The 18,152-nt window shown below is 35.5% G+C and overlaps 1 protein-coding gene across 7 annotated transcripts in view; it reads right to left on the reverse strand.

Moving 5' to 3' along the window:
- Positions 1-18,152, reverse strand: part of LOC147068883 (uncharacterized) — a 53,319-nt gene that overhangs the window by 10,439 nt on the left and 24,728 nt on the right. For 3 of the 7 annotated variants that reach the window (XM_085951472.1, XM_085951473.1, XM_085951471.1), the window contains one exon: positions 14,045-14,647. The exons of 2 other annotated variants lie outside the window; for them this stretch is intronic. In XM_085951472.1, the coding sequence (XP_085807598.1) occupies positions 14,150-14,647 (498 nt within the window). In that variant the 3' untranslated portion in view covers positions 14,045-14,149. Of the gene's footprint in view, positions 1-4,636; positions 4,839-6,472; positions 6,801-14,044; positions 14,648-15,634; positions 15,774-18,152 lie in introns of those variants that run through there. 2 more of the 7 variants (XM_085951476.1, XR_015071262.1) reach the window with 2 other exon arrangements.

Raw genomic sequence — 18,152 nt, forward strand, 5'->3', positions numbered from 1 at the left:
AATCGATTTTTAGCAATATTTTTAGGGTCCCGCAGTTATTTTGACACCTACCACATGCCAGCAGGTCTATTCTTAACAGGTATCACTTTAGCACGTTTCCGTCATTTTCATTGGTCCAAACAGGTATCGGCGACTATCTCAAATAGTTGGTAAATTCGTAATACGGCGAAAATTTAGATTGGTAGACATGTCGGTCAAATTCGGTTATGTTCGTGCTGGCAGTTACGACCAAGCACAAGAATTTTGTATTGACACGTCAGACATTGCAACATAACCCACAATTTTATTAGTCATGCCACTGCGATTGCAGCACAAAATGTAATTACAGTAAAACAAATAATACGTTATTACCAGCTGCTACTAGCCACTCGATATTTGACAGCTCGCGGTGAACTATAAATTAAGATGGCGGCCGTGATGTGATCATATTTCAGAACAGTCGGATCTTGCATCTCAATTTGTAATATGTAAAATTGACATACTCTGTCTCGCTCTATAAGTTAACACAGCCAAGAGAGGCGCTCTTAAAAGATAGCACTTTTTGACCGTTCAGACGGTTATTACTTAATTAGATATGTTAATTACGTGATATATTTATCACAATTAACTCTTTTTGGATGATAAGTGATATTATGTTAGAATAGGCCTGCAGGAATAATCATTATTGAGTGGAGTCATGGGTGTACCATCTGCATATTTGACAGTTATCGACAAACTTTATATTGTAATAAGTCCAGACATTTTACGTAATGATATTTTGTAGATTATTGAAGTTATATTTCTTTTGGGGTGTTTGGTAGAGAGTGAAATTGGGAGCTGCACGCGCACACCGTTACGAAAGTGCGCGACAGTATAAAGTTAACTGCGAATCAGTCAGCTGTATACAAACGCAAATTTGATAGTAGAATTGTTCCGTATTGTAATGAATTTATTATTGTCAGCCATTTGCAATTCCTTACGTAAACAAACGATTAAACGTCAGAGTGACAGTTATTACTTAAAAAATAAAAACAACGAGAAATATTTATATAATTTAGTAATATAAGTTAAAGTGTATAGAAATAAGCCAACAGCGCTCCAATAAGCAGTCCTTTCTCTTGGGTATGTAATTTAACAAAAGAGCTAGTCGAAGAATCTAGGTTATCACAAGTTTTGTTTTTGTTACGCCAAAGAAGTATAACTTCTAACGCGCGTACTTAAGTAAGTACACACACCATTTTTTTTTTTGCAGAGCATGTTATTTTTTCAGTCGATTACAGTAATATTAATTTATACAGTTATATTTTATAAATGCCCCATTGATATCGAAATTTGCTTATCGCAACTGTGTCCAAAATATATCCTCAGCGGAGGAGGTTACTGTACAATACAAAAGGATATTGATTTTCAAGCAATAGCCTTTTTATAAGAAGTTGTGGGGTGTCGACAAATGCTGGATCTAACACCATAAACCTAGATACGAATTTTGGAAAATGCTAGATCTAGGCAAGAAAAACGCCAAGTTGGCAACGCTGTTTACCAATACTAAAATAATACAAACATGCAAATAATTTCTTATATATATTTTTTAAATAGCATATACTTAACAGTGGTATATTCATTGCGTGCTGTCCCACAATGTCTGCACTGAGCTGACGTTTCAATTTTTGACGTCGACGAAATTCACGTTGTCGTTCCGCATTGGTTTTAATACATTTCTGTTTTGGCTCATTTTGCTGTTCACTTAAAAGTTTTAATTTTTTACGAAGGCGACATTCTCTCTGCCGCTCGACTTGAGTTTTAATGCATTTCGGTTCACGTTGCTTGTCGGTCTTGTTTTTGCGATATTGACGCATATATTCACGATAGTAATCTTTTCTGCCGGACATGCTTCCTCACTCGCAGACCCGTGCAGAAGTCGCCAAACAATCAGGGGACGAGGGCCCCTTTCACCCAGCCGAAGATGTACGAGCACGTTCGAACAAGCTGTCCATCACACCGCACAATTTATTATAAATGTTCCATTAAAATTCAGGACTTTCGAGCACTTTTTAAACTTTTCCTAGCGGCCAATCGAAAATTTTGGTTTCATAGTTTTCATTGGAATTTCAAAATTACAGTATTTCTGACGCACATATTAAGTATATATATAAATTTTTGTACATAGTATACAGGCTAAAATTATAGTATGGTTGGCAATACAATTCAAATCATTCAATTTTATGTCGTGCCAAATGAATAGGCTTACAAATAAACGAGGCAAAAACTAAATACGTGCCTGTCTATGTCACACCACGGAAAGGCGCACGAAAGCTAGATATCGGTGCATACAATTTTTGATATGGTCGACAGTTTCATATACCTTGGTTCTCTTGTAACTCGACATAATGATATTACAGAAGAAGAAGAGAATCATGTCTGCGAATAAATGCTACTTTGGCCTGTTAAGACATTTTAAGTCCCGCATACTATCTCGCCGAACTAAAATCACTCTTTACAAGAAACTTGTAAAGCCAGTGCTCGCCTACGCATCGGAAACCTGGACATTAACTCTGCGAAATGAACGAGCCCTGAACATTTTTCAAAAAAAAATTCTCCGCCGTATATATGGACCGATCGGGGACGGCACGAATTGGAGTAGAAGATATTATAATGCTGAGCTCTACGGGCTATACGAGGATTGCAGCGCAGTTCAATTAATTAAGATTGGGAGACTGCGATGGCTAGGTCATGTGTGTTATTATCATTAGTGTGTACCTATTCAGTACCCCCCCCCCCCCCCGTTAATATATTATATTCAGACAGTTGTGTTTAGATGTATAATGTGATATTATATGGGTCTTTTAAGAAAACACGCGTGGGTATTTATATCGTTTTGTACTTTGTATAAAACACAATTACACTGGTGATATTACACGGCAGGATAACACGAAAGTATATTAATCTATGATTTATACATACAGGTTTATAATGATACTTTTAACTTGGGAAATGACGAGCGTCTCGTAACGTCTACATTTTTGAAGCTCTCTTTGACAACTGTTGATGTTTCTGTCTCATTATTGTCTATCCTCTAAAAATGAGCATAGCCAATAACATGTCAGTTGTAGAGTTGGGTAAAACCTCTACAAGTAATATCGTGTTATCTTCTTATTTCTCGTAAGTATACCTGACAAGTGTGCTCTTTTTCTACGATCTCCACAGCCTACCTCTTTCCAAAAGTCACCGTTCGCCACTGATCGGTATAGTACCACTACATTAACGGTGAGCAATAATTCATAACCGAAACCTTTAATGACTTCAAAATAAAGTGATGGTCAGCAATTACAAGATTTTATGTGGTGCTGATGGTGGTCGAGATGGGTATCCAAAACAAGGTACCCATTTCAAATAATAAAAAGGGTACTGTTCGGTTTTCAGGAATACAGCGGAAAACACATTTTGAAAATACCCGATATACTGGATTATTTGTTAGTTTGGGTTAGTTTAGGTTAGGTTAGGTTGGGTTAGGTTAGGTTAGGTTTGTGATACATCCCTGTTACAGGCGGACTTCTCCCGGTGTAAAATAATCATTTAGTAGCTATAAGTCGAAACGTAACCCTGACCTCTAGAAACGGCTTCATAAAACTTCTAATCTGATTCCTTGCTCAACCACGTAAGTATTTTTTATTCATAAGTAAAGGCCTTCGTCCGGTGTGTGAAAATCACATATTGGGCGGAGGTGTAATTAAGATAAATTTAATTTAATTTAAAAAGTGTGATGATGGATGAAAGAGATAATTTTAAGACTAAATATAAGTATTCAAATATAATAAATTTTGCCGCGCATTGCGCAACGGTAAAATCTCCGCGCGGTGGTCCTCGTGATTCGTCAAATCAAAAGGATCATGCGAGCAAATTTGGCCAATCACGAGAGTCCTTTTTGCTGGTCGGCGTAGGTACAAGGAATTTAAAAAGAGAAAAAAAGTTAGTAAGCGTCCTTTGTAAACTGTGTACGGACCTGCGAATTTGATTGTAAAAACAAAATATGTAAAAGACTACAAAATAACGTTGTCCAACTAAATATTAAAATATATAACGCTAAGACCCGCACAAGAAAGACTTAGTGTTTTATGTAACCTGACAAACATAAATATATCGTTCTTTTTTGTGAATCCGGGGTTCGATGGACACCTGAGCTAGCCGCTGGAACCCCGGACATCTCATTTGGTTAGGTTAACCTAACAATAATCCAGTTTATCGGCTATTTTCAAAATGTGTTTTCCGCTGTATTCCTGATAACCGAACAGTACCATAAAAAAGATCATGGCTATGTAAAAATGCCGACGGAGATTAGGTAGGTATGTCGACTGTCTGACAGCAAAGATTCCGTCGAACTTTCTGATTAGACACAAGTCATCTTTTTCTTCATGCTTCTGCCAGTGCTTTAAAATTTTCAACCTGTTTCCTCAGCTGCCGTTTACGCGGAGTTTCAACTTCTGAAACCAGGACGTTATCTTTTTTAGTTGGCGATCGGAAACAAGTAATTTTCAGCTTTTTATTAGACATGTGTTTAGTATTTGACATGCTGAAATATTACATGAGCATCGATAAAAATGTTAAAATCATTACTATACACCTATTGCATGCTATTTTGGCGCTGTTTATATTTATTTACCGCTGAAGCTGACGACTGCGCAGAGTTCACCGCGACTGACGGAATCGCCGTGACAGTCAGCCTCTTGAGTCCGCTCTTGGTACATATAAATGACGCATCGTCAAAATGTACCGAACAGATGATATGAAAATTTGAAGCCTTCCAATTCAAACGACCGATTGCTGTTGCCCATGTCTTACGCCGTTCTGGATCCCGTGGAAATCTGTTATGCCAAATGTCAACAGTATTATATCGTCTCTGTTCTGGCAGATCACACTAACTGGAGAATACTAGGTTTGAGTAATTTGACTTTGAAGTTGTTAAAATGTTTGAAATGGTCTATCATTTGAGTTTATTAAGTAATCGTAGAAAGGATGACTTTAAAATAAAAACTCTTTATTTATTAAGAAGGTAAAGTTTGAAATAAGGAACATTTTGGTATAACTAACTCAATATGTCATTTTTTCAAATTAGTGTCTTCTGCCAGAACAGTGACGATATCATTAATTATTCACAAAAAATATGAAATCGTTAAACTTTGTAGTAACATAATATTTTAGTGCGATTATTTCTTCATTTTATGGTTAAAATGAATATTGACAGTAAATACCCACGATGGTCGCGCGGCTTAAGCGTCGGCCTACAGTGTCGTGGGTTCCAGGTTCGAATCCTGGGTCTGGCAAGTAACAGTACACTCTCAGTAATCCGCAGCTTCGATTATCCGACAACTACTATAATCCGCCGTTATTTTTACTAGTTGAAAAATCAAAATCAAGCTCAATAATTCGCCGGTATTCGATTGTCAAATTTAGTAGTTCGCCGCATACAAGTATACAACGCAGATGAGAAGGGTTTATTTTGGAAATTCCTCCTTCATAAAACGTACGTTCATCGCGAAGAAAGTAATGTACCAGGGAGGAAAGTGCCCAAGGACCGCATCACAATTATGCCATGCTCCAAATGCAAGCGGGACACACAAACTGAAGCTTTTGGTCATAGGGAAAGCCAGGGATCCTAAGCCATTCAAGAATATCTGTCTCACTGAGCAACTGGTTGTGTCAAGTGATTTACTGTTTAATATTTAGTTATTAATAAACTTAATAAAACCGTAATTTGCTACTATTTTTACGAAATAACTGTTTTAATTTTTACCATATTTCGTGTATATGTACTATAATCCGCCGCTTTCACTAATTGGACACTTGTCTAGTTTTTGGGGTGTGCGGATTACTGAGAGAGTACTTTACACATATTGTTTTTCAATTTGTGCATGAGTCAGAGTATGGACCTAATAGGTTGAGCAAGTGGCTGACATCCATTTCTCGCAAAAACAAAATCTTTTAATTGGAACCTCCAATCTGTGGAGGCCCATATGATCATATTAGGATCGAGTATGGTAGGAATAAATACATAAACATTTACCTATGTATATTATTTATATGAAAAAACAGTATATAACTGTATGATAAATGAAAACAGTTATATGTAATTGATTGTAATAAATATTGTCTAATATATTCTCGCATTGTCTGAAAATCCGGCCCTGTTATCCATACAAAATACTATTATTATAATTTACATACGATGGTGTGCGTCAGACCTTCAAATAATCACAATATTGTACAGCGTAAATGCCAAATCGCGAGTGGACAACTACAAGGTTCTAAGTGTTTGTCCTTGAAGAAACAAAAGTAACAATGAGGCAGCTTACAAATACTACTTCATTGCTGGGTTTGTTTTCTCAAGGACGAATACTTGGAACCTTGTAGTATTAGGCTCGCGAAATTCCATCCGTAAAATAAATTGTAATGCAAGTTAAGATATTGACATAAATATAAACAATAAAAATATGCTTACCTGTGAAATGTAGTTGCGCTATTTGTTTTATTTCTCATAGTCGAATCATTACCACAACCTTTTACTGAGCAGATTGCCATTTTCAATTTATTATGAGCGTAAAACTGAGAGCAGCTGTCAGAACGAAGCACAAGTTTAATATGACTTATTCTTAACGTGTTTTAGTTTATCCCATATTCTTCAACACTCGAGATCGTTTGCCTGCTTCTTCAGTTCCCTGCCTGAAACCATGACCTACTATTCTTCTTTCTATTTTCAACCTCTCTATGCTCAGGATGTTATATTATATTATATCAGTGGCGAAGGGTGATTTTTGGAAAGAGGTAGGCTGTGGAGAAAGCACACTAGTCAGATATACTTACTGGAAATAAGAAGATTATCCGATGACAATGACATATTAAGTTGATCAAATTTTAAAAGCTCACAGACGATATAAAATTAAGCAACGAGTATGAATTATGTATTTTCCTAAACATTTATAATCGTACAATACACTCAAAATATATTGTCATCTTCGAAGAAATACATTGTTGTGTATCTGTTCTATCTCGTTCTAACCAGATAGCGCCATGACCCCAAAAGGGGCTAACATAGCTCTATTCTGGGGGTTCGGGGTTAGAGGCGCCCAGCGTGGTAACTCGACTAGCTAAGTGTGATAAACACACATTATAAATTTTCCCTAATAGTACCATAGCCACGTCAAAGAATATAACATTTAAATATATGTGGTTATACGATGCAATTTAATGTGATATTATCATAATTGATATACTTAAATAATTCACACGTAGAATTATTTTTAGTGTTTCCTGATTTTTGGTCATTTATCCAATATGGCGAGAAGTCGCATGTTACTTAGGTACAACAAAATGACGTAGCAACCAGTGCTTCGTATGATGCCAAGTGCCGACAACTCAATAATTCATTTGGATTTATTTAAATATACAAAAATCACTAAAAAATACATGGAATAGTGTTAATTTAACATGGCGAAACCATTGGGTTCCGCAGAATACCATTTTGGAAACGCCGCTTTAGAGCATGGCTGTCCTTAACCTAATCGATAGATAGAGAGACCCGCCAAAGATCGTGGTCTGGGGACCCACTTCCGGATGTGGGGGCTATGGGTAGAGCAGCCATCCGGGCCTAATTAACTCTTGGAATACGACATATTTATCACTTTTCTTTTTATTGAATTTGGAGTTAAATGATACATTAGAATGTAGTATTCTTGGGTTCGGTTGTTCGTGACGATGGAGGATTCGAGAATTTATTTACTGTTTCAAATAACTACAAGGGTACAATCGATGCAATATAATAAATATAACGGTAATTCGGTACGATGTGTCTTTAACGGAAACTTGTAATCGAGTGAGATGTCCAATCGATTCTGACCCGCTATTTATTGACCGGCACACTATGAAATAATATGTTGAAATTATTAAGAAATACATAGGGTACTGCTTGATTGTAAGTGACAAACGAATATTTAATAAATGATATTATGATTATTGAGATCTGGGATCTGATGACAGCCACAAGAATAGCCCTGCTGGAATGCTAATCATTTCCCGTATAGCAAATCGACGATGCGAGTCAATGGTGCGATAAAGTAAGATTGGAATGAAGGATTTGCAATATGAACACGTAATAGCGGAACTATATTTTATAATTGAAACCGAAGAGGTTTAATAATACATATGACACTCCGACCGATATTTCATTTAATGTGATTTACTGACTTCTCTTTGTGACCACACACTTGTTATCCTACATCTTACACACAAACCTGTGCTCAACATTTTGTATTTAAAAAACGAACAAAAGAACCTATGTAGTTAGATTGAAAAAAAAACAGTTTCCACAGTGAAATACGATAAAAACTCATGTGAACTTAAGTCACATTAATAATTTTTGAAAATGGTGTAAGATAAGCTATGCTATTGATAATGCTACGATGCTACACACACGCCACATCAAGAAGTGGATTATAATTGCAAAAGTAGATATTAAATGAAAGTGATTCCGTTTGGTTAAAATAGTCTAATTATTCAATAAAATACTTGCCGTTTGTTGTGCTATAGGCATCGCGTTTTGTTTACAAGGCACATCACTCGATGAATCGTTACATGTTGATGGCTTAGCTCCGGTATCGAGGTTATCAATTGTTGTCAAGTGAGCAGCTGCCACTGAAGCAACCGCCGTAGCACTATATTTTAATGTCTTTTGCCTGGCTCGAAATTCTCTCGCGCGCTGCGGGCCACTCTTTGGTGGTTTTTTCGGCGGCCTATGTGCACGTTGCCTCTCACGATACGCCTTTACGCGTTCTACACTCGATTTCGGCATAACTACTATGATTAGTGTTAGTTAGACTACATCAGCCATAATTCTTTAATTTAAACAAACGTATCGTATCTGGCTGAGGACACTCGTTTTGAACTTCCTTTGGGCACTCATCGTCGAAATATTATCCTATTCTGCAAAGAGCATTGTGTGACGGTAAGTGGAAACTATGCTTCATTTTAAAGTGCGGGGATTCACATTGTCTCTTTTTCTCACTCCTGCAACAGGCAGTGACTGGTGCAATACGAATCAAATGATATGACGAGGTCACGTGGACTTCCTCATGGTTAATTTGAAAACAACTTCACCTAAGCTGGTAAGGAAATAAAAATATGAATGGTCAATGCTTCCCGTTCAAAATACCACATACAGTCAAACTTGGTTATTACGAGGAAGATGGGACCGACTGAATTTGCTCGTTATATCAGAGCAAAAAGCAAAAATCTGAAAACCATCGTAAAAATCCCAGCAACAATCATGGCCTTCATAAACTACAAAAGAAGTTGTTTATTGTAATGAACGCTGGTAGGTACCTACAAACTTCACAAACCTAGGATTTTTCAACCATATGCGTGGATACTTTTTCATTATTGTCGGCGAAAACAACAATTCGGTAGGTACTTAGACACTTTAACTAGTGTCATAAACGTAATCCGTCCCCGGCGGCATCCTGTCCGATCGGATTTTATTGCTTAGGGTTGAAATGTTTTTAAACGATCGACACATTAACAGTATTTTAGCTCGGTATATCCTATGTTGCTCGTTATAACAGTGAATAAATGTATGGAGAAAATCATACACCAAAATGTCAACGAATGTTTCCTCATTACATCTGAGATCTCGCTATGTCCGAGATCGCAATAACCGAGTTCGACTGTATAAAATATTATATTACAACCGAATGTCCATGCATTTTATATCAACAAAAAACAGAGTAATTTACTAAAAGCAAAGTAAACAACTGGGAACATAGTGAGAATGTAACATAGTGAGAATGTATCAAGCGCTAACATTACTCACTGGTATCGTAGACTAAAAAGTTTTACTTAAAAAACATCGTAGAACATTATTTATATCATTCTTCCAAATTACAAATCAATTACAGATCAGACAATGGGATGACTCGGAGAGTCAACGTAACCCCACACTAGCCGACAGAATTATGTAACCTGAAACGCACTCAGACCGCACTGATCTAAACCAAATTGGAAAGTCTGGAGACGGTGTTGCAAACCAAATTATAATAAATACAAAAATTTAAAAATTCCATAAAAAAAAGCTGTGAAAAAAATCTAAAAGAAAAACTCTGGAATGGAAGAATTTAGATCGGCTGCTCGGAAAAAAGGGAAAAAAGGGTATTTCACTTGGCAGTGGCGAGGGGTGGAGGTCGACTGTTAAGATCCAACATAAATGTGCACACAAAACTTTGCCAGTCATATTTATTTATTTTCATTGATCTAAGAATACAGATGGTGCTGGTTAGTTTTTAAAATTCAATTAAATCCTGCCTAAACCAAACCATAACAGTTTAGGTATGCTATGGGCGATTGCATATTTTTTCAGTCATACTTGTGTCGCTACATTTCAAAATCAGCCAAGTCCACATTTAGGTATTTTTGACTTTTTTGTGAATTGCTGAAGAACTGCTTTCTAACATTTCTGCATTATCAAAATGTGGTATTTATTAATTTTAAATATTCTATACTCGAAATAATATAAACTTTCGTCCTTGTGACTGTGTATTTGAGAAAACAAAAAGCAGTTTTTCTCCTATTCATCTATTATGGACTTGGCTGATTTTGAAATCTAGCGACACACTTATTTGTTTTTGTGAATTAAGAATACATAATATTACAGATGGTGTCAGTTAGTTTTTTCAAATTCATTAAACCTTGCCTAACCAAACCATTACGTTATAACCAATGTATGATTTAATGGCATAATTTTAGATATTTTATATAGTCGAACTTGGTTATTACGACCACGGAAATAGCGACATCTCGGATATAATTTGGAAACATTCGTTGACAATTTAGTTTATGATTTTCTCCATAAATTTATTCACTTTTATAATGAGCTACTTCTCGGGTATACCGAGCAAAACTGTAAATGTGTCAATCGTTTAAAAAGAACATTTTCGACCCAAAGCAATAAAATCCGACAAGACAGTTAATTAGACCGATACCGGCGGGATCGGATTACGTTTATGACACTAGTTAAGTGTCTAAGTACCTAATTGGTGATTTCTCCGACAACATTGAAAAAGTATCCACTCATATGGTTGAAACTGCATGTAAAAAATCCAAGCTTTGTGAAGTCAGTGGGTACATACTAGCGCCGGTGGCTCAGCACTTCATTACAATAAACAACTTCTTTTGTAGTTTATGAATTTCAGTCGTTTCAATCAGTTTTCAGATTTTTTTATGTTCTATGCATAAATAGAACATGGCGTAAAAATGTTATATAACAATATAATGAGTAATGCTTATAACGAGCAAATTCAGTCGGTCCCATCTTCCTTGTAATAACCAAGTTGGTGGCATGGCTTGATTTACGCAGGGTTTAATTCAATTTTTAAAACTATTTTCAATTTGCAGTCTTATGGTACGTTTACATCTGACACTTATACCGATATACTTATTTTATGTGTCTGACATAAAAATTCATTTACTGTTTACACCTGCATGGATCTGACATAAAATTCTCGTATACTTCTCGTTGAAATAAAGTCTCGACACTTTATTCAATGGCAACATTTGGAATAAATATATGCAGTGTTTACATATGGTATTGTAACTTATTCGGACACTTATTTCGTATACTTCTCAAAAACGTTATGTCAGTTGTCAGTAGTTGTCAGTTGTCAATATGGGAATGTTAAAAAAGAAAGCAGCGAGTTTTATTATTTTAAGTCTTTCGGCAACAAAAAGAAGGAAAAAACGGTCTAAATGGGTGCGGGAATGGATTCAGCGACGAGAAGAACTAGGTGCCTTCCGTTTAATGTCAGAGTTTAAAATCGAAGATCCAACTCAATTTGTGAACTTTGTGAGAATGAGGCCAGTGGATTTCGAAAAACTAGTTTGCAAGATTGGACCTTTTGCCAAAAAACAAGACACAAAATTTAGAAATGCCATAAGTGTAGAAGAACGATTAACAGTAACATTGCGATATCTAGCAACTGGTAAGAAGTGAATCGTCCTTGCATATTCAATAATATATTACTTCTCGTAATATGAGTGCAGTTAATACCATTTGAAGCACATTTTTTCTTCACAGACTGCATCAGAATTAATTGTATGTGCCGAGAACATGCGATATTTTATTTTTCCACAAAATCCATAGAACACGGCAACTCTGATTTATTTCTCACTGTCTATGATATTTGACAGATCGCCACAGTACATTTTTATTTGCGTGCGTTGGGATCTTTGAACTAAAAACACCCACATGTATCAATACTTATTGATGAACTACTTCAATGTGTGTTTGGTCCAATGCGAATATGAGAATGGGCCAAATTAATGTCACACAAGATTATATGTTGAATATGCAGTGACGGAATATTCAAAATAATAAAAACATTGTATACATATTTATTCACACAAATATTTTTACAATTCTAGGTGATTCGTACGCTAGTCTTGGTTATTTATTTAGAATACCCAAATGCACAATCAGTTTGATCGTTCCAGAGATCTGCCAAACACTTGTCGATGTTTTGGAAAAGGATTACATGTCGGTAGGTTCAGTTTAATTCAGTAGGTATCGCAGCTGTCAGTTTCGTTTTCAATATAGGTAGAGCCGCGTTGACACGGTCCAAGTACGATCCAAGTAGACTTGGATAGGAATAATTAGTATGAAGATGTCTCATCCAAGTGACAGCTTCATACTATTTATTCCTATCCAAGTTTACTTGGATGAGTACGACGCGGTCCAAGTAGCTTGGTTAGGAATAATTAGTATGAAAATGTCTCATACGAGTGCACTTGGATAAGAATAAATAGTATGAAGCTGTCACTTGGATGGTACTCGATCCAAGTGTACTTGGATCGTACTTGGACCGTGTCAACGCGGCTTAGTGCACTATTAAATGAGGTTGAGATTCAATCTGAATATCAACCTCATTCGATAGTGCACTATCCGATAGGCTCGGTGATACTATAAGGGATTATGGAAGTAATGAGGTTACTCTTTGTAATTTTAAACTTGGATAACAGGAATTAAATTAAATCTTACAGTAATGTAACTATGTGCTCAAATAATTTCCAGGTAGACCCGTCTCTTCAACTGTGTAGGCATTTACGTTTTAATTTATCAACTTGAACATGTCTGCCTGTACTACCTTCCAGGTAGACCCGTCTCTTCAACTGTGTAGGCATTTACGTTTTAATTTATCAACTTGAACATGTCTGCCTGTACTACCTTATCTGTTGGTATTGCATTTTAGCAAATTACAATATTTAATCAATAATAATTAATTATAGTGTATTTTATGTGTATGGATGGGAGTACCTAATATATAATAAAATATCTTGAAAATTTATAATAAATTTATTAAATCACATCCTGAAAAATAAACACAACCTAGAAATAAAAACAGTAAGATGAAAAACAAGTAGTTTAAAATACTTAAAGATAAGCAAAAAGACGAGGAAACAGTAAAAACACAATTGAAATTAATAATAAAATACAAAGCAATGTACGATTAATTCCCACCCAAAGATTAATGATTGTTCTAATGTTTTTTAAAAACCTGTTTTAAAATGATATACCTAGTATACAATATAATAGTCTCAATAGAATACTACATGTATGATAAAAGCGCCGTAATTTAGGATTTAAATATGATAAAACAAAATTACTTAGTCGCTTGTAATAAGCTATTTACATAGTTACACAACTGAGAACCTATCAATATATATGTATTTAATTAGGAATTCAATTTATAATAATATCACCGGTTAACTATTTCTTTTATTCAACGAATAATTCACAAGATTTAAGAATACATATATCATTCTGATTATTGAACATATTTAATTTTGAAAAACTCTTTCTGAGAGAATATATTATAACCAATAGAAAAAATCTTTTTTTGAAAAAAAGTAAGCCAACCCGACGGGGAATCGAACCCTGTATCTTCCAGGTTTACGCCCTATCCGTGCATTATCACTATGCTACGAGTTGTTCGGGTTGGCTTATTTCTTTTCAAAAAAAGATTTTTTCTATTGGTTATAATATATTCTCTCAGAAAATGTTTTTCAAAATTAAATATGTTCAATATTACTGGTGATTAAATATATTTTATTAATTTTATAATAAAATAAATTCTATCTACAAATCGGTAGGTTCGGCTTCGCAGCTGTCTGTTTCATTTTCAATATAGTGCACTATTGAATGAGGTTGATATTCAATCTGAATATCAACCTCATTCGACAGTGTACTATCCGTTTCGCACGGTGATGCTAAGGATGGAGAGGAATACATTCCTGATCGTATCATTTCCTCTTCCTCTTCAGTTACCTCTAACACCGCCCGCTGTATTTTTCTTTTCATTTTTTTTCTTAAATATTCGGTTTTTGTTGTCCTAATTTGTGATGCAATATAATTGCCGAAAATATCATACTCATCAGCATCCTGAGAGAGTATGTGTGTGGCTTTTCGCATTAATAATGCATCACCATCGTCTAGTGTCCTTTTTCCTGGTTTTTTTTTCCCCTTTATATTACACGCCCTTTCATCTTCTGGTTTCGTTGGTTTCGTAACTGAGGATGATCCTTCAACTTGTTCTTCAGTTGTTACGTATGTGTCGTCTAATGTGGAAGCATCGTCCTAAAAAAAGAAATTATAATAAATAGGTTGTAGGTTGAACCGTTACTAATAATTATTTTGATGTTTTTGTAGGCACCATCAACACCAGAAGCATGGAAGGCTGTCAGCGAAAATTTTCAATCAAAATGGAACTTTCCGCAGTGCTTGGGTGCTATAGACGGCAAACATGTTGTTATTCAAGCCCCCAAGAAAAGTGGAAGTTATTATTTCAATTATAAAGGACAGCATAGTGTTGTTTTAATGGCGATTGTTGATGCACACTATAAATTTATCATAGCTTCCGTTGGTGGAAATGGCAGAATTTCTGATGGTGGAGTTTTTAGAGCTAGTGGAATTTCAAGTTACATTCAAGAGCAAGCAAACAGTTTGCAACAAACACATCTTGTTGGTAGAAATATGAAAGTTCCTTATGTCTTTGTCGCTGATGATGCGTTTCCTCTTCAACCACATATAATGAAACCATATGCACATAAATGTCAAGGTTCAATGAGAATTTTCAACTACAGGCTTTCTAGAGCAAGAAATGTTGTCGAAAATGCTTTTGGTGTAATGTCTAGTATTTTTAGGGTACTAAGAAAACCAATTCTTCTTGCTCCAGAATGTGTTGATAAAATAATATTAGCCACATGTTCGTTACACAACTTCTTACTTTCAGAGAAATCTTCTGCTAATATATATGCCCCTGAAGGTATATTTGATAGAGAGAATATCGAAACAGGAGAAATTGAAAATGGAAGTTGGCGAAATGAAGAATCGACACGTAACCTATTACCTCTAGAACAGCAAGGGAGTAATAATTATTCCTTGGATGCAAAAGGTGTAAGAGAAGAATTTAGGGAATATTTTGTCAGTTCACAAGGGGAGTTATCTTGGCAATATAAAATATTATAAAATACACTTTGTACTTACTTAGATACTACTTAAGTAAATATAAAATTTAAAAAAAACTAAGAAATTTTATTTTTTTAAATCATTAGTTTTACATACCTACCTACCCACTTGAAATGTGAAGTCGAGAAAAGTGCATTATTTGGAACGGCCCTCAAAAATCAATCATTTTAATGATTCCACTAGGAGAAACTATATTATTTCTATGTGAAATTGATGCTTATTGTTATTCCTTATGAATTGAGTATTTATAAAACCAACATAATATGTCATTCTATCCATCTAGTGTTTATGGCAGTGTTACTTTGAACAAAGTTGTTTTTTGAGGGCCATTCCAAATAGTGTACTTTTACCGCGATGCCTAATAATATCTTTGAGCATATATTAATAGATTTATTGAATTTTAAATATTACTTAAGAAAAAACTATAGTATATTGGTAAAACGACTACAAAATGAGAAAGAAACAACACTTTGACAGTTGAAAAACAAGGCGATGCGTTTGTGTTACCAGCCTGCCTAGAAATTCCATAAACACAAAAATGTATCGACTGATATTTTTATAGAACCGAATAATGAACAATAATTCTGCATAGCCTAACATAACCTAACCTACTTTCAAACTAACAGCCTCATATAATATAAATTTTGACTGTTACCTTTTCAATTAAATTAAACTTATACATAAACTAGGTATAAACAGTTTCAAACTTACAGTTATTGGAATGTTTCCCAGTGTCGATCGGCATGTTGTAGCGTTTGATAAAAACGATAACACTTTATAATAGGGCCACTTCGATTCATATAAGTCATCGAGGCCCGATCCCGATTTCTTTATTTTCGTTTTTTTTTTGTTCGTTATTATACTGGTTTCTTAAGTTGTGTATTTTTCTGTTAATTTCCACAACTGTGGTATCAAAATTTTTGGCAAGTTCTGATATTGCATCACTTTTTTTCGTACGGTTTTTATAATCTTTCGCGGTCACATCCCATAACTCCGGTTTAAGGTGATATTTGTCTATTAAATCAAATGTATCTGCTTTTAACCACTCTTTTTTAATATCCATATTGTCCGATGCACTTTACTACCTGTCAAACTAGCTAGGTACGAATAATGTCAGGTACTTGACATAAAGTAGACTGTGGCTCAACTTTGGTGATATATCGCTCCAAGTTCGAACTTGTCGTAAACGCGGTGTTTACATTTGCGTATATAAGTAGATTGAATAAGTGGCAGGTGAGAGTCGACACAGGCAAAATAAGTGGCAGATACAAATATACTTACTGTTTACACTTAAGTGAATATGGTGTCATACATAAATATGACGATATTAGTGTCAAATGTAAACGTACCATTAGATCAATGAAAACAAATAAGTGTGAGAGTTTGCACTATTAATGTCTAATGTAGGATCCTAACAGCCCATCTCCACCCTTCAACACTGGCATTTCGTTCTGAAGAAAAAAATCCTACAAATATTATGCAGACATCGCAAACTTGATTTTTGACACAAATACTATAATTTTTACTCACATTTTGTAAAATGTAATAATATAATTGTGTTTAAAAAATATGGCAACGCTTCGGTAGTGCGGTACATATTTTGGTAAATGTGCCGCAAATGCCGCCATGAGATTCTATAACTTTCTTTTTAGACCAAGCCAAGCCAAACCAAACCTAACCTAACCTACCCCAACCCAATATAGACTTAGTTTGTGATAATGATGCAAATTTTAAATTAACAATTATTGGATCGAAAAGCCGATGCGCCGACAGAAAAAGGTATATATTATAATTGTCTACATGGAATAAACACATGGTATCCACGATGCCTGCAAAACAAAATACATGGTATCCACACGAGAGCAGGGTCCACCTCGAAATATCTGTGTGGAGCAGCAGGTATGGGAAGAGGTTCAGAGCTTCACGTACCTGGGCTCTAACCTATACACACTCAATAAAACAACAGAAGAGGTGAACATACGACTCATAGCTGCTAATAAGTGCTTCTACGCCTGTAAGGGTCTACTGAGTTCAGCTAAGCTAAAACAGTTATTCGACCAGTAGCTACCTATGGCTGTGAGACATGGTGCCTCATTCAAAGGGAAGAACATAAACTGGCCATATTCGAAAGAAAGATCCTCAGGAGAATTTTCGGGCCCACATTGGAAAATGGAAGTTACAGGATAAAAATGAACCACGAGTTAGAAGAGTTAATAAAACATGAAACGGTGGTGAAATTCTGTCGATCCCAAAGACTAAGGTGGGCTGGACACGTTGAGAGAATGCCTGAGCACAGGACGCCAAAAATCATGACCAAGTGGATCCCACAGTGGAAACGGTCTAGGGGCAGACCAAAGAAGAGGTGGGCTGACTGTATCGAAGAGGACTGGAGAAAGATGGGGAGGGCTGGAGACTGGAGAGGAGCAGCCAGGGAAAGGAGCGTGTGGAGGACAATTGTAGAGGAGGCCAAATCCCGCCCTGGGATGTAGTGCCGAGAAAGAAGAAGAACATGAAATATAAACTGTTTTCGTAAAAAAAAAATATAAAAGTTCATGATGGCTTCTGCGGCATAATTACCCATATTTTGTTTATGATTTACTATTAAACAAATTGA

Source organism: Rhyacophila brunnea, unplaced genomic scaffold (assembly GCF_057557595.1).
Source record: "Rhyacophila brunnea isolate RB1 unplaced genomic scaffold, BYU_Rbru_1.0 scaffold_24, whole genome shotgun sequence".
Classification (NCBI taxonomy): domain Eukaryota; kingdom Metazoa; phylum Arthropoda; class Insecta; order Trichoptera; family Rhyacophilidae; genus Rhyacophila; species Rhyacophila brunnea.